The sequence below is a fragment of the Tenrec ecaudatus genome, chromosome 6, assembly GCF_050624435.1.
Source record: "Tenrec ecaudatus isolate mTenEca1 chromosome 6, mTenEca1.hap1, whole genome shotgun sequence".
In the NCBI taxonomy this organism is placed as follows: Eukaryota; Metazoa; Chordata; class Mammalia; order Afrosoricida; family Tenrecidae; genus Tenrec; species Tenrec ecaudatus.
This window is the reverse complement of record NC_134535.1, coordinates 81,683,472-81,707,282: the sequence shown is the minus strand read 5'-3', so window position 1 is coordinate 81,707,282 and position 23,811 is coordinate 81,683,472. Positions and strand designations below refer to the sequence as shown.

At 49.2% G+C, this 23,811-nt stretch overlaps 1 protein-coding gene across 1 annotated transcript in view; it reads right to left on the bottom strand.

Annotated features, from left to right (window-relative positions):
• The window catches only part of LOC142451498 (keratin, type II cuticular Hb1-like), a 119,838-nt gene that overhangs the window by 33,478 nt on the left and 62,549 nt on the right, over positions 1-23,811 (bottom strand). Inside the window, exons 9-10 of the mRNA XM_075553288.1 lie at positions 16,809-16,934; positions 14,096-14,312 (exon numbers count right to left, since the gene is read on the bottom strand). Of these exons, the coding sequence (XP_075409403.1) occupies positions 14,096-14,312; positions 16,809-16,934 (343 nt within the window). The remainder of the gene's footprint in view (positions 1-14,095; positions 14,313-16,808; positions 16,935-23,811) is intronic.

The window sequence follows — 23,811 nt, the reverse complement described above, 5'->3', positions numbered from 1 at the left end:
TCCACTTAAGCCCCTTGCATCAGGTCCTCTTTTTTTTTTTCCCCTCCCTCCCCTTTCCCCCTTCCCTCATGTGCCCTTGGTAATTTATACCTCGTTATTTTGTCATATCTTGCCCTATCCGGAGTCTCCCTTCTCACCTTCTCTGCTGTCCCTCTCCCAGGGAAGAGGTCACATGTGGATCCTTGTAATCAGTTCCTCCTTGCCAACGCACTCACCCTCCACTCCCCCAGCATCGTCCCTCACACCCTTGGTCCTGAAGGTATCATCCACCCTGGATTCCCTGTACCTCCAGCCCTCATATGTACCAGTGTACAGCCTCTGTCCTATCCAGGCCTGCAAGGTAGAATTCGGATCATGGTAGTTGGGGGGAGGAAGCATCCAGGATCTGCGGGAAAGCTGTGTTCTTCATCGGTACTACCTCGCACCCTAATTAACCCATCTCCTCTCCTAATCGCCTCTATGACTGGTTCTCCATTGGCCGACACTTGGGCCTTGAGTCTCCACTCTGCACTTCCCCCTTCATTTAATATGGTATATATATACATATACACATATATACACCTACATACACACACTTATATCTTTTTTTTTTTTTTGCATGATGCCTTATACCTGGTCCCTTGGCACCTCGTGATCGCACTGGCCGGTGTGCTTCTTCCATGTGGGCTTTTTTGCTTCTGAGCTAGATGGCCGCTTGTTCACCTTCAAGCCTTTAAGACCCCAGACACTATCTCTGACACTATCTCTTTTGATAGCCGGGCACCATCAGCTTTCTTCACCACATTTGCTTATGCACCCATTTGTCTTCAGCGATCCTATCATGGAGGTGTGCAGTCAATGATATGATTTTTTTGTTCTTTGATGCCTGGTAACTGATCCCTTTGGGACCACTCGATCACACAGGCTGGTGTGTTCTTCCATGTGGACTTTGTTGCTTCTGAGCTAGATGGCCGCTTGTTTATCTTCAAGCCTTTAAGACCCCAGTCACTATCTCTTTTGATAGCCGGGCACCATCAGCTTTCTTCACCACATTTACTTGTTCACCCACTTTGGCTCCAGCCGGGGTAGAGTGAGCATCATAGAGTTCCAATTTAATAAAAGAAAGTATTTATGCATTGAGGGAGTGTTTGAGTAGAGGCCCAAGGTCCTTCTGCCACCTTAATACTTGACCTATAAATATAGACACATAGATCTATTTCCCCATCCTCCTATATATATTTGCATGTACATGTCTTTGTCTAGACCTCCATGAATGCCCTTTGACTCCTAGCTCTTTCCTCCATCTCCCTTGACTTTCCTCCTGCCCTACTACCATGCTTCATCGCCACCTGGGCTAGAGTATACCTCTTCTCTAAGCAACCTTACCCTTGATCATTTCCCACCAGGCCTGCCACTCCCCCTTCTTTACCATTTGGGGTCCCATGTTTTTCCCTTGTCCCTGGGTTTGTTAACACCACTTCCTTACCCCCCACCCCCCCACTCCAAGGCCCCCCGGAACTGTCGGTCCTGTTGTTTTTCCTCCAGATAGTTCATCCAGCCTGTCCTATTCAGACAGACCTGTGGAGTCACTAACATGCACGAAAACAAGACAGAGGAAAACAAAGCAACAGTATACAACCAGACAACAAAACAACAAAAACAAACCACTGACAAAGAACAGAACAAAACAGTTCACAAGAGAAAAGCTTGTAGTTAGTTCAGGGATCGTTTGCTGGCCCTTAGGAGCGTTTTCCAGTCCAGTCTGTTGGGGCACCATGCCCTGGCCCCAAAGTCCACTTTCAGCATTCCCTGGGGACCTTGCCACTCCATTCCCTTGCTGTTCCGCTGCACTCCCCCAGTGATTTGCCTCGGTGTACCACATTTTCTTATGCACCTATTTTGTCTTCCACGATCATGTCAGGAAGGTGAGCATCACTGAATGCCAGATTATTAGAACAACGTGTTCTTGCTTTGAGGGAGTGCTTGGCTAGAAGCCCAAGGTTTGTCTGCTACCTTCATACTTAACATGTAAACATGTGTACATAGATCTATTTCCCTATAGTTATATATAAATATATTTACATATGTATATACTTGTATTTAGACCTCAATAAATGCCTCCCAGTTCTTTCCCTCTATTTCCTTTTACTTTACTCTTGTCCCATTATAGTATTCAGCCTTCATTTGGGTTTCAGTAATTCCTCTGAATTGCCCTTGATCAAGCCCTTGTAGGCATTCTACGCCTCCCTCCTCATTCATTTTAGACCACTTACTCCCTTGTACCTGGGTTTGTTGACAACACTTTCCTTTCCCCCACCTCCCTCTCTCCCAATCCCCAAGAACCATTGGTCCATTGTTTTCTCCTCCAGATTCAGGACTTTAGTTTCCTCCTACTTATTGCGCTCTTAGACTGACCCCACTGCTAGATTAGTAGAAAGTCTTACTATCCCCATGACATTCTGCAATGAAAGTCTGTATCCCATCTTAGGAATGCTCGCCAATACTGAACTAATATTTTAAATTTCTTTAACATTTCACTGTTTCATAGAGCTTAGGCTGTTCCCGGAGAACTCTGTGACCAACAACAACAAAGAAACCACTCTCAACTTCAGTGTACAAGAGCTCCCTGGGCACCAGGAATCAAGCACTGGGCTGCTGACCAGTATCTGCACTTGGAGCCAACAGCAGCCCTCTCTCTTGAAGCTGCACAATCTCAGAATCCTGAGAGAAAATCTGTACTCTGTCTTGTGAGACCACTGTGGGTGCAATTGACTCAATGAGCAAGTTGTTTAAATCAAAATGTTGGCACCTCTAAAGAATCTGAAGGAGCTCAGTGTAGATGAAACAACTAAGGAAAAAACAAAACGAGCACATTTTATTTCAGCTGTGTTCTGTGGTACTTTCATAATTTTAATATCCTTCAATATTTTCTGATGGTAAATTCAGCTAAGGAAATGCTTGGGATACTTTAAAGTTCACATGCCATTTTTTTAAGTGATCATTTTATTGGGGGCTCTTACAACTCTTTTAACACTCCATACATCAATTGCTTCAAGCATATTTGTACTTATGTTGCCATCATCATTTTCTAAATATTTACATTCTATTTGATCCCTTGGTATCAGCTCTTTATTTTCTGATCACTGCCCCAACTTCCACCCTCGTGAACCCTTGATGAATTATTATTATGTTCATATCTTACACTGACCATAGCCTCCCTTCACCCACATTTCTGTTGTTTGTCCCCCTCGGTGGAGTGAGCAATGGGGAGATATGCGTTAATCATTGTGATCAGTTCCCTCTTTTCCCCTTCTTGCCTCACCTTTCCCCTACCCTCCTGTTATCAATTTTCCCATTTCTGTTCCTGAGAGGTTTATTTGACCTGGATTCTGGGTGTGCTCAGCTCTTATCTGTACCAATGTGTATGCTCCATCTAGACTCAACTAAAAGGCAGGGTTGGGGGGTCACAATAGTGGGGGATGAGGAAGCTTCAAAGAACCAGGGAAATACTGTGTGATTCATGACGGTTATATACTGCACCCAGATGGACTCATCCCTTCCTGAGACTCTTCTGTGAGGGGAGTCCTATTGTAAACATGGGTTTGGGGTCTCTGCCCTGTCCCTTCTCATTCTCAACAATATGGGGTTTTTGTTTTGGGTCTTCTGATGCCTATTTCCTGATCCCATCTACATCCATCATCACACAAGCTGGTGTGCTTCTTCCATGTGGGCTTGGTGGTTCTCTGCTAGATGGCTGTTCATTTAACTTCAAGCCTTGAAGGGCCAAGACAATATATCTCTTGATAGCCAGGCACCATCAGCTTTCTTCAGCCCATTTGCTTATGCACTCATTTGTCTTCAGCGAACGTGTCCAGAGGGTGAGCGTCACAGAATTTCAGGTTTTTAGAACAAAGCGTTCTTTCATTGAGGGAGGACTTGAGCAGAGCCCACAACCCCATCCATTTCCTCTATGTATTCACATATAAAGATATGAACATAGACCAATACCTCTGTCTACATGAATTAATATTTCTCCATATGTACACACCTATGTTTATGCCTCTATTCATAGCTTAGCTTCCTAGGGCATTCCTGTTTCTGCTTACCTTCCTCCTATCCCACCATCACAATTTCCCTTCTTCTGCCTCTTACTAAATCCTCTGAGTTAGATTAGTGTTGCTCCAGCACCACCAGGATCTCTATGTACTCCTCATTATTGATATAATTCCCTTATTATTTCCCTGTCTACGGGGTTGTATACTCACCACTGCCTTCCCCCATTTCCTACTCCCTGCAAGTCTGCCTGGAACTACTGATACTGTTGCTTTCTCTCAGGCTTTCTTCCCATGTAAAACAACAACAAGGGGTCCAAACAAAAGTAAAACAAATGATAGAATATATTAAAAATAATAAAATAAAAATTTTAAAGCATACATATTTCCAGGCCTGTCCACTGACTTTTATGACTACTTCCCCACCAGTCCCAGAGAGTTCAGGGAACTGCCCCTCCTATACTGAAACTGAAATTGTGGTCTCCTCAGGGGTTCTGTGGCTTGATGTTTCTACCTTTCCTAAGCTCTCATGTTCCCCTTTTGGATCACCTCATGGTGTATCCTTGTGTGTATGGGATGTGTGTGTGTGTCACACTGGACCCACTCATGTGCTTTTCCCCAGTATTGTCTGTCTGAGTTTGCTCCAGTGAGGACATGTCATGTCGGGAGCTTTGTCAGCCCTACAGTCTTTGCAGTGGCTTAGCAGCTCCTTGCAGGAATGTCATCCTCAGGGCGTGGTGTGCCAGTATGGGGTTTAGTCCCTCACTCTCTCTTTTACCTTCTTGGTTTGCTTCCCTGTGGGCATGGCCGGCCAGCTCCTACTCCCCAGTAGGTTTAGTGTTGTCATCTGCAGCACATCATTGTAGCAAAGCGGCAAATTTACCTTTAACTGGAGTTGGCCCTGTAGACCTCTCTGTTCATGAGTGCCTGCATGTGGTTATGTTACCCTCTAGGTTAGGTGTGCTGTGGTGGGCTCTGCATTCCCACTCACATTGCTGTGCAGACATAAACAATACACCCCATGCTGGGTGGATTTGTGCCCTGCCCCACAGTACCATTAGCTCTCTCCTTTTTATGCACCGTTTCCCCTTCTTTATGTTGGAATGACATGTACATCCTTGGTTTGGGTCTCTCCCCACCAGATTGCCTGTACCCTTTCTTCTATACCTACTGTCCCAAATATACGGCCTCTGTGGACTCATGTTTTGTGATTGGCTTACTTCACTTAGCATGATTTCCTCCAACACTTGCCATGAGACCACGTCCTCCAGGCAATCTTCAGTGCTTTCTAAGGATGTGAAGTACTCCCCTCTGTGTATGAGCCAGTCTTCTAATCCACTCAGATATTGATGGAAATTTAGGTTGTTTCCAATTCACTGCAATTGTGAATTGTGCCACAATATATATTGTAGCACAGATGATTGGTCATGGTCCATTTATTACCTTTTCTGGGCATGTACCCAATAGATGGATTGCTGGGACATAAGGTATCAATTTCCATTGGTTATAAATATATCCAGATTATTTTCCACTGCCACCAGCAGAGGAGGACAGTTCCTATCTTCTCACAGCCCCGCCAACTGTTGCTGCTCTCTGATTTTCTGATTTGAGCTATCCTCACAGATGTTAGGTGGTATCTTGTTTTTGCTTTAATTTGTATTACTCCGATGGCTAATGATCGGGAGCATTTTCTTATATATGGACTGGCCATTACGGTTTTCTCACTAGTGAAACTTCTCTTCGGGTCTTTGGCCCACATGCTCAGGGTAACCCCCTTGTCTTCTTCTTGCAGGCTAGGAGGGGATTGTAGACTTATATAGATTTAAGTAATAAGCCCCCTTTCTGTTGTGGCATTGCTAAATGGATAAAAATCCTCTCCCACTCTGCGGGTTCTCTTGTTCCTCTCTTGGTGAAGTCTTTCTACACATGCAGGTGTTTTATCCTTCACTGACCCCATTTGTGGATTGCGCCTTCGTTTGTGTGCAGCATCCCCTGTTTCAGCCTCTGTATTCCCTGTGCCAATGTTCTGAGTTTTGTCCCAAGTTTTCAATAAAGGTACTGATAGTTTGGGGTTTTACTTCTATAAACAATACTGTACTCAGTAATGTTCACGAAGCCTAAAGAATAATAACAACATTAATTGTACTTTCTGCTTTGCTCCATGCTTGCTTAAAACCTAGATAAATGATAAAGGAGTTTTTGCCTTTTAAGATGGACTGAAATGATCAAAGAATAGCTTTTAGAGTCTAGCAGTCCGGTTGTAACCGAGTAAAGGCTCTTCTAAATTATCAAGGCATCATAGTGGCTGAACTTTATGTGAACACACAACATTTTGGTGCATTGGCTGGGAAAGGCACTGTGTCTTGATGCCTGTGTCAGGCAGCTGCTCCTGGAATGGGGACCTCTAGAGGAGTAGCCCCCGATATAATTTTTAGGGCTCCATACTCCTACTCTCCCAGTTGAGCTGCAGCCTGGGGACGCTGGAATTGGGTTTGAATCTTCTGTGTGACAGCTCAGGAGTAAGCCCCTCTGTGAGGCCAGTCTCATCCATTTGCCTAGAGGTGGGGGTCAGATGTGACTCTATTTCTCCTCAGCCCCTTCTTCCCAATATACTGCTCACAAAGTGTGTTACCTTGTTGGTTGGGGGGATGGGGGTATTTGTCTTTACAAGGTACTGCTGAACAAGTCTGGTAAATCTGGAAATATGGTTAATCATGGTTGTCTGTCCTTTTGTGTAAACTTTCTCTCCATCTATTCTCTTGTCTGTCTGGTTGTTTGTCTTTTTGTGTTTGAGCATGTTTATGTTTCTCTGTCAAGCCTTCTGGTTCTCCTCCATCCTGGAGACTGGCCTGCTGCCTATTAGTCTCACAGTCACAGCACTGACCATTGGACATCTGCACAAAAAGTTTCCTTGTGGCTGTTGTTATATTTTTGTTTCTTGTTGTAGGTTTAAATTGCTGCCTAAAAGTTAATTAGGAAAAACACTTTTTAATATAAATTTAAAGTCCTTGTGAAGTTTTTTGCTTGTCTTTTCTTGGGTTGTTAGGGTTGGCTTTTTTTTTGCGGCCGGGGGTGGGGGGGAGGGTTGACAACATTGAGTGGTTTTATCCACAAGCCTAACCTGCAAGGGCACCTTGCAGAAGTATAAGCCTTGGAAGGTAGATTTCCTTATGTTTGTGCTTTTGTCGTTATTATGAACATGAATAACAGTAGTAAATATCTTATGCAGAAATGATCTGGTTTGGTCTGCAGTTTTCCGCGTGTATTATTTTTGTACTGTCCATTTTATATTGACACCGAAGACCCTTTGACTTTTGAAATGTTTGTTTCCTCTCCTTTGCAATCTTCTTGAAAATAGATGGCCTGTCACTGTCTGTGTCTTCCCTACACACCTGTGAGTAGTTTCACCCAGAGGTTGGGGAACCAAATTGTGTTATTCCTGTGAGTAGTTTCACCCAGAGGTTGGGGAACCAAATTGTGTTATTGAATAGGTAATTAATCTTTGCTCCCACAAAACACTTGGTAAGTTCGCATTGTTGATCAATTGTTAGAATTTGACCACCATTGTTTAGACTTAATGGACAATGGCATTTTGAGGCATTGGCAACGATGAAAACATTTTGTAACTGTCTCTCAGACGATACACATTGTACTGCATGCTAGTGCTAGTTAAACAAGTGATATTATTTTTCAATTTTCAATGAAAATTTTTGTTGCTCCATATAGACCAAATTTTTCATCAAAAACTCCCGCTTTACTAGTGTTAAAATCTTGTCACCGTACCTAACAACAACTGCTGGCTAGTGTTTCTACCCAAACTTTGTCTTTCCCTAACATGTGACTGATGAAAAGACCCCTCTCCTCCCTAAAGTTGGGCCCGCCCACTTCTGACAGGTATGGGGGTCCGGACTGCCCACTGCTCAAGGCAGCGGTGGGGGACAGGAAAGCAGAAGTCCAGCCTGTAACGATGCTCCCCGGCAGTGCATCCCCGTGCTCCACAAACAGCCCTGCTCCATCCTTGTGCAGTGCTCTTATGGGAGCGTGTGTGTGTGTGTGTCTGTGTTGTTGTCTCTCCCCTCCCCTCCCCTCCCCCCTCAGGCCGTATGAAGGCTGCAGAGCTGTGAACGTCTGTGAGTGTCTGAGGGGGAGCCCCTGGGACCCTGGGGGAGGGTGTCCAGTCCCTGCCCCAGGACAGGAGGGACAGTGGGCAGCAGGGACGGAGGTGAGCTGGGGGAGGAGAAAGAGCAGTAAAGAGGAACTCCCAGGAGTCACCTCGGACCCCATTCGGCCCAACACCCACCTCACAAAGTTGAGGGAACTGAGGCCCAGAGAGCGAAGGGGCTTGTCCAGTGTCACAAAGTGGAACCGCCGTCTCTGGACCCTCAGCACCGAAGGCCTGTGTCCTTCCCTGGACGACCAGCCAGGCATCTGACTCTGCTCTCCTGTCCCCCAGGTGTGAGCAGCTCTATGGAAGGGTTGTGTGCAGTGAACTGTGCGCCTTGCGCCTCTGGCCTGTGACGGGCCCCGCCTGCAGCGCCCCCTGCCGCGGGAACCTGGCGGTGAGCACTGGCGCGGGCGCCCCCTGCAGGACGGGCGGAGCTCCTATGTGCACAGAGCTCCCACTGCGGAGGTCGGGCTCCCACAGTGAACTAGGGCCTCTCCTTATGTGACGGGATCCTGAGTCGACAGATGGAAGGGCTTCTGGAAGCATCAGGCCTGATGTCCCCGAATGGCTCAGCACCTCTTCCTGCATGCTTCTACCAAGGTTTCCTCCCACCTCCTTCAGGGAAGGCCAGGCTCCTCACCCCATGCTGCCAGCTCTCCCTGCTCCCCCAAGTATGGAAACCAGGGTTTACTGGAAGCCTTGCTCTAAGGGCCCCTCTAGACTTGGGCTTCTCCTGGGGGATCAGAGGGACCAAGTGGCCACAGGACCCCTGGAGCTTAGGCATGCTGGCTCCCTCACCCTCCCTGTTATCTCCTTGCTCTCATATGTCCTGTCAACCCCAAAGGATCTCCAGTTTCTCCCTTGCACTCTCTGCCCCTGGGACGCTCACAGAGGAGCCTTCGTCAGCCTGGTATCTCTGCCCTGGCCTTTCCTGCACCTATGCATCCTAAAATGGGCTGAGGGGAAAAGCCAGGAAACCAGGTCCCCAGAGCCAAGGGGACAGACTGGAAGACAACTGAGAAGGGGCTCTGAGGGGCCTGCAGCCAGGGGACAGGCTTTAAGCTTCTGACAGCCCAGTAGGAACTCAACACTAGCCCTGCTGGGATACCACTGGTCACCCCAAACTCAGCACAGGAAAATTTCCTACCCGACCTCTCAACCCTGCCAAAAAAACTCACTTGGACAACCCAACACCACTTCAAACCTGGGTTTACACAACCAGAGATCCCCTCCTGCTTCCTGGATACCCACCCTATGTCTTACTTCAAATCCCGATGGAGTTCTCCCAAGCATTGCCTTCAACACTGAAGTACCCCACGTACTCCTACACAGACATCATATCGGCACCATCCACACGAACTTAGCTCCCGCAGGAGCCACCCATCCAGAAACCACATACACAGCCCAACCCTCTGACCAGGACTCCAGGCACATGACCCCTACGGGACTCTATACTCTGGGACCCCTCACTCAGTCTTTCCTGTGGGAACCAGAACCAGGCAGAGAGTGTATGCAGACAAGTTCTCTGTGCTCACATTTAGGGACACTGGACGGCAGACTCAGGTGGAGGAAGGCCTTCACATTTGTGAGTTGGACATGAATCCTAACCAAAATTTCCTTACTTAAAGTCACCCCCATTGTGTCCCCCATATTAGGCTGCTTAAAGATGTTCCTCTTAAGCACATGGCTGCTCACTAATACGCCAAGACGCTCTCTGTAGTGTAGAACCATCAGACCCTGTGTCCTGCCCACCCTAGGCACACCCAGCTCCCTTCTGAAAAGGACCTTACATTGTTCCCCTGCAGCAGAGCTCAGGGACAGCTAAGGTCAAGCCACCTCAGGGATGGCCATGGTTGAGCCCATATCTGAACTCCAGAACCTGACCATCTTGTTACACAGGTGCCTCCCTGTTGTGTGTTTAACACTAGCACTTCCCCTTCCTGTTAGGTATGTGCTCACCATGGCCTGTATGCCCCCAAGGTTATACAAGCTCCCACCAACATTCTGACCTCTGCTGTCACTGAAGGACTGACCAAAGCAGCCACAGAGGCTCCTGGACACTCACAAGGCCCACAGGCCTGAGCCTGGCTGCCCGGGGCTCTGGACCACCAGCACCAGCAAGGGCCGAGGAAGGCTGGCCTCAGAGTTGGTTTGTGTACCTGAAACTCAGCCTGGGCAGCTAAATGTTGGTGGTCTTCTCAGCACCTGATGGATACACTCACCCAGCACAGGGCGGGGCGGGGCTGGCGTCCAACCAGTGTCCCACCCCTGAGTGAAGAGGATTCAGTGCACACTGCCTTCCAGAGGACAGATTCCCTGGGGGCATTTCTGGACTCTCCACAGAGGAGCTGGAATGGGTCCCAGTCTGGCATACGTCCATGAGTGTGCTGCACTAACAGGAGAGGGGGTCCCCTCACTCCTGTCACCATCAGGCCTCCTGCACAAGGGGCTCCCTGGACATCCGGGCAGAGCCTGCCCTTGTACTTCCCTCCCCCCCACCCCGCCCAGAAACCATGACAGAGGCAGTGGGTCTCCAACAGAGGTTGCTTTATTAGAAGACTCTCTGACATCCTTTCTGTGGTCGGTCTCCCAGTCTTGGGTCCTGGAATGGGAGTCATCCTGGGAGCATGTAGGAGGGAGAACAGGGGTGTCAGCACATGCCCTAGTGAGTTGAGAGCACTGCAGTGGGTAGTCTTGAAGGAAAGTGTCTTGAGGGATGCTGGCCTCCCGCTGCTAGAGAATCTCAGGGCATTGCTGCCCATTGTTCCCCCAGGGTCTGCCCATCACTGCACCCCTGGAATTCACCAGTACTGGGAGAGAAGGAAGGAGGGATTGCAGGGGGCTCGCCTCCAAGACCCCCCTCACGCCCTCCAAACCTCCTGCCTCAGCTGCATCTGTAGCAGCCCATTCCCTTTCCACCAGCCCCTTCCCCCCACTCCCTCCATCAGCCCTTTCTTCCATGCTCTCTGCCCTTATTTGTCTGGCTCCCTGACTGAGGTGAGCTCCAGAGAATCCACTGGAAGCTAGGGGAGGAAGGAGGTTGTGGGTTTTCCTATGACTCAGAACACTCAGGCCAATGTGCCTGTCATTCTGTAGACCCAGCCTGTCTGCCCAGCGCAGGGCGACCTCCCCCAGCTCACAGCCAAGGACTTACAGATATTCACGGCCCCCGTTTCATCACCAGCCAACCTGTGGGCAGAGGGTAAACTGAGAACAGCTCTTTCATCAGGCCTACAAGGAACCCTCCCAGTCACCATTCCCTGAGAACTCAACCAGGACCTTGTTTTCCCCTCTGTCCCCCATTTCCTGAATTCTTTTTGACCAAGCCAGGGGGAGGAAGGAGTGGCAGGTCCAAGTGGGAAGTTCTGTCTCCTGACTGTGGGACCGTGGGCAGCAGCTCTGAGTCTCCCCTGCCTCACACCCTGAGCCTCAGTGCAGCTCCAACCTCTGAGGGGTCTGTGAGTGTGACAGGACATAATTTGCCTGAACTCATAAAACCAAACTTGCTGCATCCAGTCCATGCCTAGTGAAGCCTACAGAACAGGGAGAAGGGTCCCTGAGTTTCTGAGAGGATCACTCTTCATGGAAATAGACAGTCCTGTCTTTCTCCAGGGAACGGCGGGTGCTGTCCAACTGCTGACCTTGCTGCTTGCAGCCCAACTTGTAACCAGGATCCCACCAGCGCCCCTAACTTGCCTAAAGCCCCGAGCAAATAGGATTCTGTTCATGGTAGCTATGACTCATATAATCCCTGTGAAAGCTGTCTTCCCCATCAGGTCACAAACTCGTCGAAGCTGGCTCAGCTGATTGATTCCTGAGTCTTCTCTAGCTCCTAGCAGGAGACCTGGCACATCGTGGTGACTTCCTATGTGCAGCAACGACCAGCGAATTGTTCCCTCACCGAATGTTGCCCTAGCCAGTCTGGGGAAAGAGGGGGGAGAGAGGTAGGGTGATTTCAGCCTGTGATCATAAAGCAGGTCTTGCAGGGGAATTAAAAAACTCTTGTGAGACACTGAGTGTTCCTTTAGTGACTCACTGCCCACTTGTTACCAAGCGTTGTCTCTGGGGGTCAGTGCCGTCTGCAGATGGGCGGGTCGGGAGCTCAGAGAATGACCTCAGCAACCCAGAGGCTGAGGAGAGGGGCCCAGGCCAAGGAAGCCAGTGGGCATGCTGGGAAGCTGCCAGCCCCCTTGTCCAGACAGCACGGCCAGTGCTCCAGTTTTGGGGGAGGGGAGCCCAGAAGCTGTACGGGTGTCTGCTGCAGGGCCTGTGGACGCCCCACAAGAAGGGGCCTGGTGCTCAAGGCTCCAGCCATTTGTGCCATTTTCGTTCCTCATGCTAAGTAGACGTTGTTTGTGTGTGTGTGTCTAATTGGATATGTGTAATTGTGTATCTTTACAAGACCTCTCTCGTTATAAGAACTTTAGGGCAACAGCCTCCCATCTGCCATTGGGGGAGGCTGAGCAGATAATGGATAAATTCAAGCTCCCCCTCCCGGTGCCCAAAGAGTAGGAAGGCTGGGTCTCCCCTCAGAGAACAGAAAACAGGCCCTGGGGACTGACAGCAGCCTGGATGGAAACCTGCCTTCCAGAAAGGGACCCCGGAGTGAAGCAGGTGTTTGCTCACTGAAGCCAGACCTGTTCGTTGCCACTTCAGGGGAAGTTGACCAGATCCCACCCTGAGGCCCCTCCCACTCTGCCTTCTCAGAGCAAAAGGGTTCTGGAGAAAGAGGGGCCCCTGGGCCAGTAAGGGACTGCTGGGTGTGCTGAGGCTGCCTGGGCCCAGCCCACATGCTGTGGCAGAGTCTCTGTTCCCAGACTTATCCTTGTGCTGTGACCTCACACCCTGCCACCCACCATCAGGCTTCTTCTCTGCCTCCCCCACCCCCACCGCATGGGAAGGCTCCCTGTCCCCAGCTTATGTCTTCCCCAATGCCTTGCCCTCCATCCTCCCATCCCCCACCCTCGGGAAAGACACTCAAGAAAGAAAGCGTTCTTGGCCGACTTGGTCCTTTGGCAGGTCCAAATGCATGTCACTTGTGTCTGTGCACTTTCGGAGCAGAGGACTGCTCCCATCTACTGCTCTGCAAGCTCCCGGGGGCAAAAAAGTATCTTCCCCATTATCTGATTGCAGACTGCTTGCCAACCTGGTGCACTTGGTCACCCTTCCAAACCTATGTCACACAGTTTTTTCATGACTTCTCCACACACTACCACCATTCTTATAGAGCACCTGAGTGAGCCAACCAGTCATTAACGAGAGAGGGATGACCCAAAGTCTGGGCCATCACTTGTGGGGAGAAGTCCTATCATTGCAACATACCTTGGCTTCCTTTCTGACCCCAGACACTCCTGCCACTGCCACCGAGGTGCATGGGACTCACAGTGGCCCCTCAGGGTGGAGTAGAACTCACCCTTTGGGTGTTTGAGTTGTTAACTATGCAATGTAGGCAGCCTCCTCTCTCTCTCTCTCTCTCTCTCTCTCTCTTTCTCTCCTTTCCTCTCTCCCTCCCTCCTTCCCTCCAAGCTACCAGTGAGCATGAAGCACTGCCCTTGTGGATAGCAGAGCAGTGTGTAATCCACTAGGTCATGAGGGCTGCTTTTCTGAGTTTCAGTTAGGTGTTGGGGACATCCCTAGCTGAGGGGGAAATCAACCTCCTCCATCGCAGCCTGGTCCCAGTGCAGACACTGAGACCAGAGATCAGCAGGCCTTGACTGCGCTCGTCCTCAGTGACCTAAACCACAGTTCTCTCCTCTGTCAATTTCCAGGATCCAAGAGCACGACCCTGCTGATGGCCACACAAAGGAAGGGACTGAGACTATTTCAACCTTCACTCTGACCCGGACACCACGTGTCTCCAGAAGGCCATGCCTACTGCTGGCAGATGGCCCACCCTCACCTGGTCTCTCCTTCAACACCTTGTGAAAGGCAGCAAACATCACGTCCAGAGGCACCACACCTTTCAGGACATCCTCGACCTCCCATTGGTTTCCTGCCATTTTCTCCAGGGTTCTCAACAGGGCGTCCTCCAGCTCTTCCTGCTCAGTTCGTGCAGACCTGAGGGCCAGCTCCCCATTCTCCTCGGCCTCAGTGATGGCGGTCTCCACCTTGGCACGCTGTGGGTGGGGTGAGACTGAGCTGGGAGGCAGGGCTCACAGGCCACTGCTTCCCCAGGATTTCTTCTGCAGAAAGCACCTGGGCAGCCTCTTCAGGAGGCTCCACCAGCACCAGACAACTCCCCCAAGCACCGGGTCATCTCAGGGGACAGCAGCATGGGGTGTGAGCCCAGTGGATGTCAATTCAGGCCAGCCACCTGCTCCTCCCCCTGAGACAGCAGCAGGGAGAATGTTTCCCTCCAAGGGATGGTTGGGCTGGACATCCCCTAATGGAAGGGTCTCAGGGATGATATAAGCAAGTCAGGGTAAAGGGTAGCAATGATGAAACATACAATATTCCTCTACTTCTTTAATCCTTGCTCCTCCCCACCATAATGTTCCCAATTCTACCTTACAAATCTGGCTAGACCAGAGGATGTACACTGGTACAGATAGCAACTGGAAACACAGGGAATCCAGGACAGACCCAGTGGTGAGAGTGTTGATACCCAGAGGTAGAGGGAAAGGGGAGAATAAAGCTGGAAATAATTACAAGGATCTACATATAACCCCCTCCCTGGGAGACAGACAGCAGAAAAGTAGGTGAAGGGAGATGTCAGACAGTGCAACATATGACAAAATAATAATGATTTATGAATTATCAAGGGTTCATGGGGTATCAGTGAGGGGGGAATGAGGCGCTGATACCAAGGGCTCAATTAGAAAGCAAATATTTTGAGAATGATGGTGGCTACAAATGTGCTAATGTCCTTGACAGAATGGATGGATATATGGATTGTGATGAGCTGTATAAACTCCTAATAAAATTATTTGGAAAAAAAAGTTTGGGGGTGATGGTGGGAGGGATCAGTAAGATAACACTCAGGTATGTGGAGTCCCTGCCACTGTGCTGGACACACACGCAGTGCTTCATCAAGACAATTCTCTGTAATTTACAAAGGACCCCTCACCCGGACCCCGCCTGCTGCTGGAGGAGCTCAGAGGCCTGGGTTCCTAGCTGAGTCCCCAATGTCAGGCAGCTGACATGCAGAGCCTGCCTTCAAAGCAGAAGCCAATAGAACAGGCCCAGGACAGAGGCGCCTGGAGTACAGATGTGCAGCTGGGAGCCCTGGCTAGCAGAGTTGGGGCAGCCCCTTCTAAGAACAATGGCCTGCTCTTATCTTCATTCTAGGGTCCCTTCAGTTGGGGGCTCAGCCTCAACACCAGGAGCCCTTCCAGCCCAGGGGCCTCCACTCATTCTGCTCCAGGGGATGTCATGCCTGGCCCATGCCTTCTCTGTGCTCCATGACCTCTTGTCCTCATGGCAGGTGTCTGCCTCACTGCCCACCCTCCCAGCGTACTCCCTGGGCCCCTCAAGCTCTGCCACCTTGGTGCCCCTGTTCTTCCTCTAGTTTCTGAGGCAGGGCCCTCTCGGCTGCCTACTCAGACTCCTTCTGGCTCCACGTGGAGGCCCAGCCCCGGGTCCTGCAGTAACCCCTCTGCCTCACTGTGTGGGAGAGGAGAGGACTGAGCTCACACAGGGTCTGGGAATTCGCTGTGCAGGTTTCAGTCCTTCCTTCCCAGCCTAGAGGTTGGAGCTGTTCTGTGTGACTCACAGCCCTACGTCTGGGCCCTGAGGCAGCCTGCACCCTCATGTCAACGGGCCTTTGGGGCTCTCCAGAGAGGGCAATTTTGAACCCCCCACACATTGTCCTCCTGCTGTACTGTCCCGTGTCTGGACACTACTGCGGCTCAGCTGCGACGTCCACACCAGGCCTCAGCAACAACCAGCACCCGAGGGCCCTTCTCCCGCCACTTCCCACCCCAGCAAAGGACAGCCGACTAACAGATCTCTCCTCCGGGACCTGTGTCCTCAGTCAGAGCAGCGAGCAAGACTCCCGTAACCAGTACATCTGCTTTGGGACAGGTGCCTCAAAGGCCTGCAGACAGACTGCTGGGGCGGGGCTAGTGTTGAGGCAGCCAGCCAGCTGAGAGAAGGGACCTTTTGTCCTGCTCCCCAAAGAGGAAACACACTGGGCCAATGCAGGGGGGAGGGTGTGTCCAGCGGGCTCTGTTGACCTGGCTTTTCAGAGTGAGAGGAATGTGACCTGTCAAGCCAGGAGATGAGAAGGGACTTGTAAGCCATGTGAAATTTGCTTTTCTCCAGCTTCTGACTTTCCCTCCGCCCCCAAACGGTGAGCTCCTAGTGAGGTGTCTTACACCCAACATCACAGGCCGGCCAGTCTCTCAGCAGCACCCTGGCAACATGTGGTCATGGTCATTCTCTGGTCAGCCCTCAGAGGCTCCCCCACAGCCAGGCCTCCCCTCCTCCCCAGGTAGGACAGACAAGGGCCTGCAGGGAAACCTTCTGGGCATGCCACAGGCTACCTCCTCCCCTAATGCCCAGCTCCCATGGGAAGTCTGTAAGGGCAAGGCGTCTGGAGCTCAGCCTTGGCTGGCTGCCCTGCACAGTCTCCAGAAATATGGAGGAGGGGCTCGGAGGAGGGGTGTCCCTACCTGGTTCTTGATGTTGTTGATCTCAGCCTGTAGCCTCTGGATGGTCCAGGACAACTCCCCAATCTCACTCTGGGTGTTCTGGAAGTCAGCCCCATGTCTGCCTGCCTGGACCTGCAGGGTCCCTGGCTGGAAGAACCACAGGGAAAAGTAGGGCAGGGGTGGGCAGTGGTTGCCGGTGACACACCCCTTCGCCCATCCAAAGCAAGTCTTATTCTGGGTGACATGCTCTGAAATGAACCACTGCACCACCAGCACTCCTCTCTGGCAGGAGAGGGAGATGAGGCTGGAACAGCAGGCTGGAGTCCAGGTCCAGGTAAGAGGTCCTCTGGATGATCCAGCTTGGGGATGCCTTGAGACCTCTGCCTGGAGCCTCATTAAGATGTGGAGGGAAATGGCTTCTGCATCATAAAGAACACTCTCTTTGTTTTATCTAGTTGGTGTTTGTTCTAACATTTGTATAGGTGTGTAATTTTCATATCATACAATTAAATAGTTCAAGCATATGAAAAAGTAGTTAGTGCAATCGGCACTACAGAAACTTCCAGGAGAGTATGTGCTCTTTTGTGCTCATTATTATGAGCTCCCCGATTCCCCAAACCACTCCAAGATACGATTGATCCATTGACTGCCTGCATAGATTTTACTCTCCTGGATTTCCTGTACAGAAACACATGCCAAAAATCTGAAAGAAGCAGAAAGTATTAAAAGCTATAATACATTTTAAATGGGTGAAAAGGGAGGACAAGTGATAGGGTATTGAATGATAACCTCACTACATCAGGCCTGAGGCCCTCTGCCTGAGGCAAGCTGTTCAAGTCCCTGCTCAATGCTCAGAGGGTATTCACTGAAGGGTTCATCCATGAGATTAATCCTGAAAATGGATTTGGGGCTCTCATTGTCAGTCACAGCCTTCTGAAAACTGGGTGCTCACAATTGAAGTTCTAATATCATTTCATCTTCTGTTCTTAGGTTTTACAATTTACAATCCATGGGTCACACAGGCTGGTGTGCTCTTTCAGTGGGAACTTAGCTAACCCCTCACTTAGATGACGGCTTCCTTTAAGACAAGCCTTGAAGACCGCAGACACTCTTCTTTCTGAGAGCCACAGGCCATCTAGTTGCTTCAGCGCACGTTGCTGTAGCAGCCAGACCTTCAGTGATCTCTTCAGGAGGGTAAGTACTGACTAGGACCACAGGGTAACAGCTACTCGCTCTTCACTCAAGTCTCCACAGATGAAGGAGAAGGAGGAGAGAGTGGAGCACATCCTGGCCCACCAGGCCATGAGGACGATGTTCCCAATGAAAGCTGCCAGTCCACAAAAAAGAACACATGGCTGGCCCCACTGTGAGACATGAGGCCCCCCCACTGACCCATAGCCCTACAGGGGACAACACCAGAGACATAGTGTGGGACTTGCACCTGATCTGATCCTGCCACACCGAGCCAAAACACAAAGGGGGAGAAACAGAACAGCAAGGGAACAGAGCAGCGAGGTCCCCAGGGAATGCTGAAGATGGACTTTGGGTCCAGGGCATGGTGCCCCACAGACTGCACTGGAAAACACTCCTAAAGGCCAACAAACAATCCTCGAACTAACTATAAGCTTTTGTTCTTGTTGTGATTTGTTTTGTTTGGGGGCATTAGTTTGTTGTTGTTGTTTCGTTGTATATTGTTGCTTGGTTTTGCCCCGTCTTGTTTTTGTGCATGTTATAATCTCTGCAGATCTGTCTAAATAAGATAGGTTGGATGAACAATCTGGAGAAGAAAACAACGGGCCCAACAGTTCTGGGGGGACAGGGGAGAGGGGGAGGTGGGAGGAAAGGTATTGGTGTTAACACACCCAGGGATATGGGAACAACAAGTGATCTAAATCGGTGGTAAGAAGGCTATGGGAGGCCTGGTAGGGCATGATCAAGGGTATTGTAACCAAGAGGAATTGCTAAAATCCTGGTGAGGACTGAGCATGATAGTGGGACAGGAAGAAAGTCAAAGGAAATAGAGGCAGGAGCTGGGAGGCAAAGAGCATTTATAGAGGTCTACATAAAGACATGTACATATGCAAATATATTTAAATATGAGCATGGGGAAATAGATCTATGTGCCTATATTTATAGATTTAGAATTAAAGTCGCAGAAGGACATTGGACATCCACTCAATTACTCCCTCAATGCAAGAATACTTTTTTCTAATAAAGTGGCATTTTATGATGCTCACCTTCCTGACACAACTGCTGAAGACATAGAAAGTGGATAAGCAAATGTGGTGAAGAAAGCTGATGGTGCCCGGCTATCAAAAGATATTGCATCTGGGGTCTTAAAAACTTGATGGTAAACAAGCAGCCATCGAACTCAGAAGCAACAAAGCCCACATTGAAGAAGCACACAAGCCTGTGTGATCATGAGTTGCCAAAAGGATCAGTTATCAGGCATCAAAGAACAAAATATCTTACCATAGTGAATGAGTGGGGGGAGTGCAGAGTGGAGACCCAAAGCCCATTTGTAGGCCACTAGACATCCCCTTACAGAAGGGTCTTGGGGATGAGACAAGCCAGTCGGAATACAAAGTAACAAGGATAAAAAATACAACTTTCCTCTAGTTTCTAAATGCTTCCTCCCCACTCACCTACCCCCCGCCCACTATCATGATCCCAATTCTACCTTGCAAGTCTGGCTAGACCAGAGGATGGACACTGGTACCAAAAGGAACTGGAAACACAGGGAATCCAGGGCAGATGATCCCTTCGGGACCACTGGTGTGAGTGGCGATACTAGGAGGGTCGAGGGAGGGTGGGTTAGAAAGGGGGAACCGAGAACCACATGTGACCTCCTCCCTGGGTGAGGGACAACAGAAAACTGGGTTAGAGGAGACGTCGAACAATGCAAGATATGACGAAATAATAATTTATAAATTATCCAGGGCTCATGTGGGAGGGGGAAGTGGGGAGGGAAGAGAAAAAATGAGAACCTGGTGCCAGGGGCTTAAGTGGAGAGCAAAAGTTTTGAGAATGATGAGGGCAATGAATGTATAAACGTGCTTTACACAATTGATGTATGGATGCATGGTGATAAGAGTTGTATGAGCCCTTAATAAAACGATTTAAAAAATCTAGGCTCCAATTAAGCCAAAGCACAAAATAATTCAGATATCTGTAGTTTATATATGTTTCTGGTTCCATTTACAAACATTCTCATTTTATTGGGGAACGTTCTAAATCATCCTTATGGAGCATATTACAATTCTATCGATCATCAGCACTAATTTAGCTATAGAATCTACCATGGTTGAGGAAAGAACATGGCCCAAGTATAGAGTGGCTTTTAGAACCAAATACGTGGATTGTAGACTCAAATATTATCTAGTTGGCACAGAGGGCATTTCAGATGTTGTAAGTATCTTGAGTCACAGAAAGCACCAGGAAAAGTTCATGAGTGCACAAAAATGTGCATTCCCATGTAAATGTAGAAACCTTTCTGTACTCTGAGCACCAGGAGGTCACCACCAAGACAGCCTGCATTCCTGTTGGTCTCCTTGCTGGTGTCTCTTTATAAGAAACTCTGCTTTTTCCTTCTCGCTTGGTGTTAGTGAATTGGCTCTACTGCTCCAGGGCTAGGGCCTTTAATAAAGTTGCAAAATTGGTATCCTGCAGGGAGCTGGTTACACTAGCCCTGGTTCCATCTCCTGAAGGACCAGGATTCAGGACAGAGCTGTGGTGAGAGACAGCGCACCCTCTTCTGGTCGATGGAGGTCCCTCTACCCTCGGTCCCCTGGAAGAGTGGAGAACTCCGCAATGGCAAGTCCACAGCGAGGAAGAGCACTGACAGACATGCACACGAGATGTCTGAGGGAACTGCAAATTCCCTGTAAGGACTACAGAAGAGGTGGGTGCTGTAGACCCCTGATGCTAATAGCCAGCAGTCAGCTGAGGACAAGGAAGCTATGGAGTATCCCAAGCTGAGGACGATGATGCAGAGTTGGAGATGTGCGCTGGCAGGGAGTCCACAGCATTTGGGAAATGGCTTCTATCTAGATGGAGCATCTCTGAGGAATTAAGTATCAAACCTATGGAACTGCTGTATGATTTACTAGTTATAATATGATAGCTGGAAAAAAGATCCGGTGATCATAATATTTTTTGCTACTGAACTTGCTGTGTAGAACTAAAATGACGAGTGGAAAATGAATGAGAAATGTTTCATGACTCCATGAAAATTGGATATAAAAAGACTGAGTTGACGTCCATTATTTTTTCAAGCCTTTTGAAAGCAACCAAGAGCCCCCTTGATATCTTATGCATTTCTCAAAGCTTCCAACGTTTGGGGAAGGAGACAGGGAAGCAAAAGGAAAGGGAAATTGTGGAGGGAAAGGAAAGGGAGGGAAGGGGTGGAAAGGGGCCTCCATTGTGGGGAGAAAGCAGTGTGCCTTTGGAAGGATAATGAAAGAATCAGTGCCCAGGGAGAGGGAAGAAGCAAGAAGTAGGAAGTTCAGGAAACACAGAGAGTGAGTCTTATGGAAGAGTGAGAGAGAGAGCAAATGATGAGGAAGGTGGGGTGGGAGATGGAGCAGTTAGTACCCCCTCACTGACCCCGTGGTTACAGCAATATGGGGGAGAAAGACTGTACACGGTGTTAAAGCAATGAGACAGATTGTGTACTTTGACCCCATCCTCCTCCTGATTCCGTCCCTCCCAGGAAGACTCAGGGGACTGGGAAGCCTGGATCAGAGGTGCCCTGCTCACTTGCACAGCTCATGGACAGTGAGTTCAAGAAAACCACTGTGTCCCAAGGCTAATTTCCTGGGGCTTCTTTGGGCAGAGCCTTCATTAAGCAAAATCTGTCCACAAAATATAGTAATATATTGTGTTTTTGCATTTTATTTCTATGTAAGCTACATATCCTGCAATTCAATAGTTCAATCATGCAATCATATGAAACATTGTACAATCATTCATACAATCAATTTTACAACGTCTCCCCCCTAGATTTAGTCGCATATAAAATGAGCTATTTAGCCACAATGAGTTCTAGTGAGTCCTCTCCTGACACAAATTATTTTCCATAAACAAGGAATATCCAAGAAAGATTCAGAGCAACAGGCTTGTACATCACAAGCTGCCCTCATAGGCCTTACCGGACCAGCCCCAGTCAGACGTCCACAGACAGAAGCACTGCAGAGCAAAACCAACACAGCAAGTCCCAACATGTGGCTCAGGGGATGGCCTGGAACACCCAGGTCAGTAGCTCCCATCCCTGCTGAGTTCCTGGCTGGGGGGCGACCCCTTCCAGTGCAGCAGTGTGTGATGAGACCCAGCACTTGGTCAGGACCTCAAGCACTGACGCCCAGAGTGGGATGAGTGCTGCCCTGTGAGTCTCCTTCCAGGCCTCCTCCCACAGGTTATAAAGGCTCTGCTGGAGAGTTCCGGCTTGTTTACCTGAGTTCCGGTTTGTTCAGCTCCTGAGCTAAATAGACAGATTTAAATAAACACACATCTTGTCACCTGCCTGGATAGCCTGTGTCCCTCATGAGATTGCAAGCTAGCCAGACAAAGTTCAACACTTAAACTTTGGGAAAACTCAGTTAAGACTTGTCATGTGCCAGCCTGCTCCCACCCAGAAACTGGGAACCTCTGTGTGATGGTGCCTTGTGGTCAAATACGAATGCCACATTTGGGGATCTTGGCTTAGCCCTTCTATTTAGTCACACGGAGAGCTGTTTGTGCCTCTTTGCAAGGACTGCTGAGTGTCAGCAAGTTTAGAACCTAAGGCAGGAAATGAGGATGGCACCCCCGTGATGGGAAACACACTTTGATGCCTATTTTGAGGGAGGGAACTATCTCAGAGTATAGGACCCAGGAGGCGCCCCAGTTCCTCCTTTCCTAATGACCTGGACCCTGTTCAAAGCCTAGTCCAAGTCCCCCAGGAGAGTGATGGCATCGTAGCCAAAGTGGATTGATTTAATCTGAGACAGAGGACTCTTCGGTTCACCCTATCTGCTAGCATGGTGGAAGTAAAAGGATCAGGATGTCTGTTCCACGCTTCCACCTGACTCCCCTAGGACCTGACCCATGTCCACAGGAGCCCACCTAGCACTGCGGTGCCCAGCCTGAGCCACCTGACCTGGCCTCCCTCCCAGCAGCAGGAAGGGAGAACTGGAACTAGGAAGGGCTTGAGGGCGGCCCCGGACAAAGCAGCAGGGCCACGTGCTGTGTTCACTGACTCAGAGGTGGGAACTGGGAGGTTCCAGGGGGTTAGGCTTTGGTCCATCCCACCAGCATCAAGTCCTTCCAGGTTGTCTTGAGACTCCAAGAGCCAAGGAGATGGCAGAGCAGAGATCGGAAGCTTCACTCCTTCCAGCCTTTCAGTGTGAGACATACGCAAGGACCAGATGACTATTTCCATACTCTTTTCCACTTTCCTTCCATCAACGATTACTCAGGACATCGTTTCCTTTTCTCAAATGCCAATGGTATTGTTTAGATTTCAGTATTAAAATGAACTGTAGTTTTAGTAATACTGTCACCTGCATTCATTTTGAATTTCCTGTGGATTTCAAATAGTCATTGAAATGGCAAGAAAGAAAGAAAGAAAGAAAAGATCAATGTAGAGCTCAGAGAGACTCTGAAGCATGCTCTTAATTGTGTAGAAGCTAAAAGAAATGGGAGCATTTTTGAGGTTTAAGAGCTGAATAGAACATTTCAAAGGGCAGCTCCAGAAGACAAAGGCAGAGATTATCGTGAAATGTGGGAAGACCTTGAATTAGAAAACCAAAAGGCAAGAACACACTCAACATAGTTTATACTGAAAGAACTCAAGAAAAAAAATCAAGCCCCAGTTGTAACCTTGAAAGATCTGTGGCCAAAATATTGATAAAGTAGAAATCATCAAGAGAAGCTGGAAAGAATACACAGGGAAATAGTGACCAGACTTGAACCATGTGGTCCAGGATGTGAATGCAACATACCGGCAGGAAGGAGGGAACTGTAGAGAGGTCTGAGGGGCCGACCC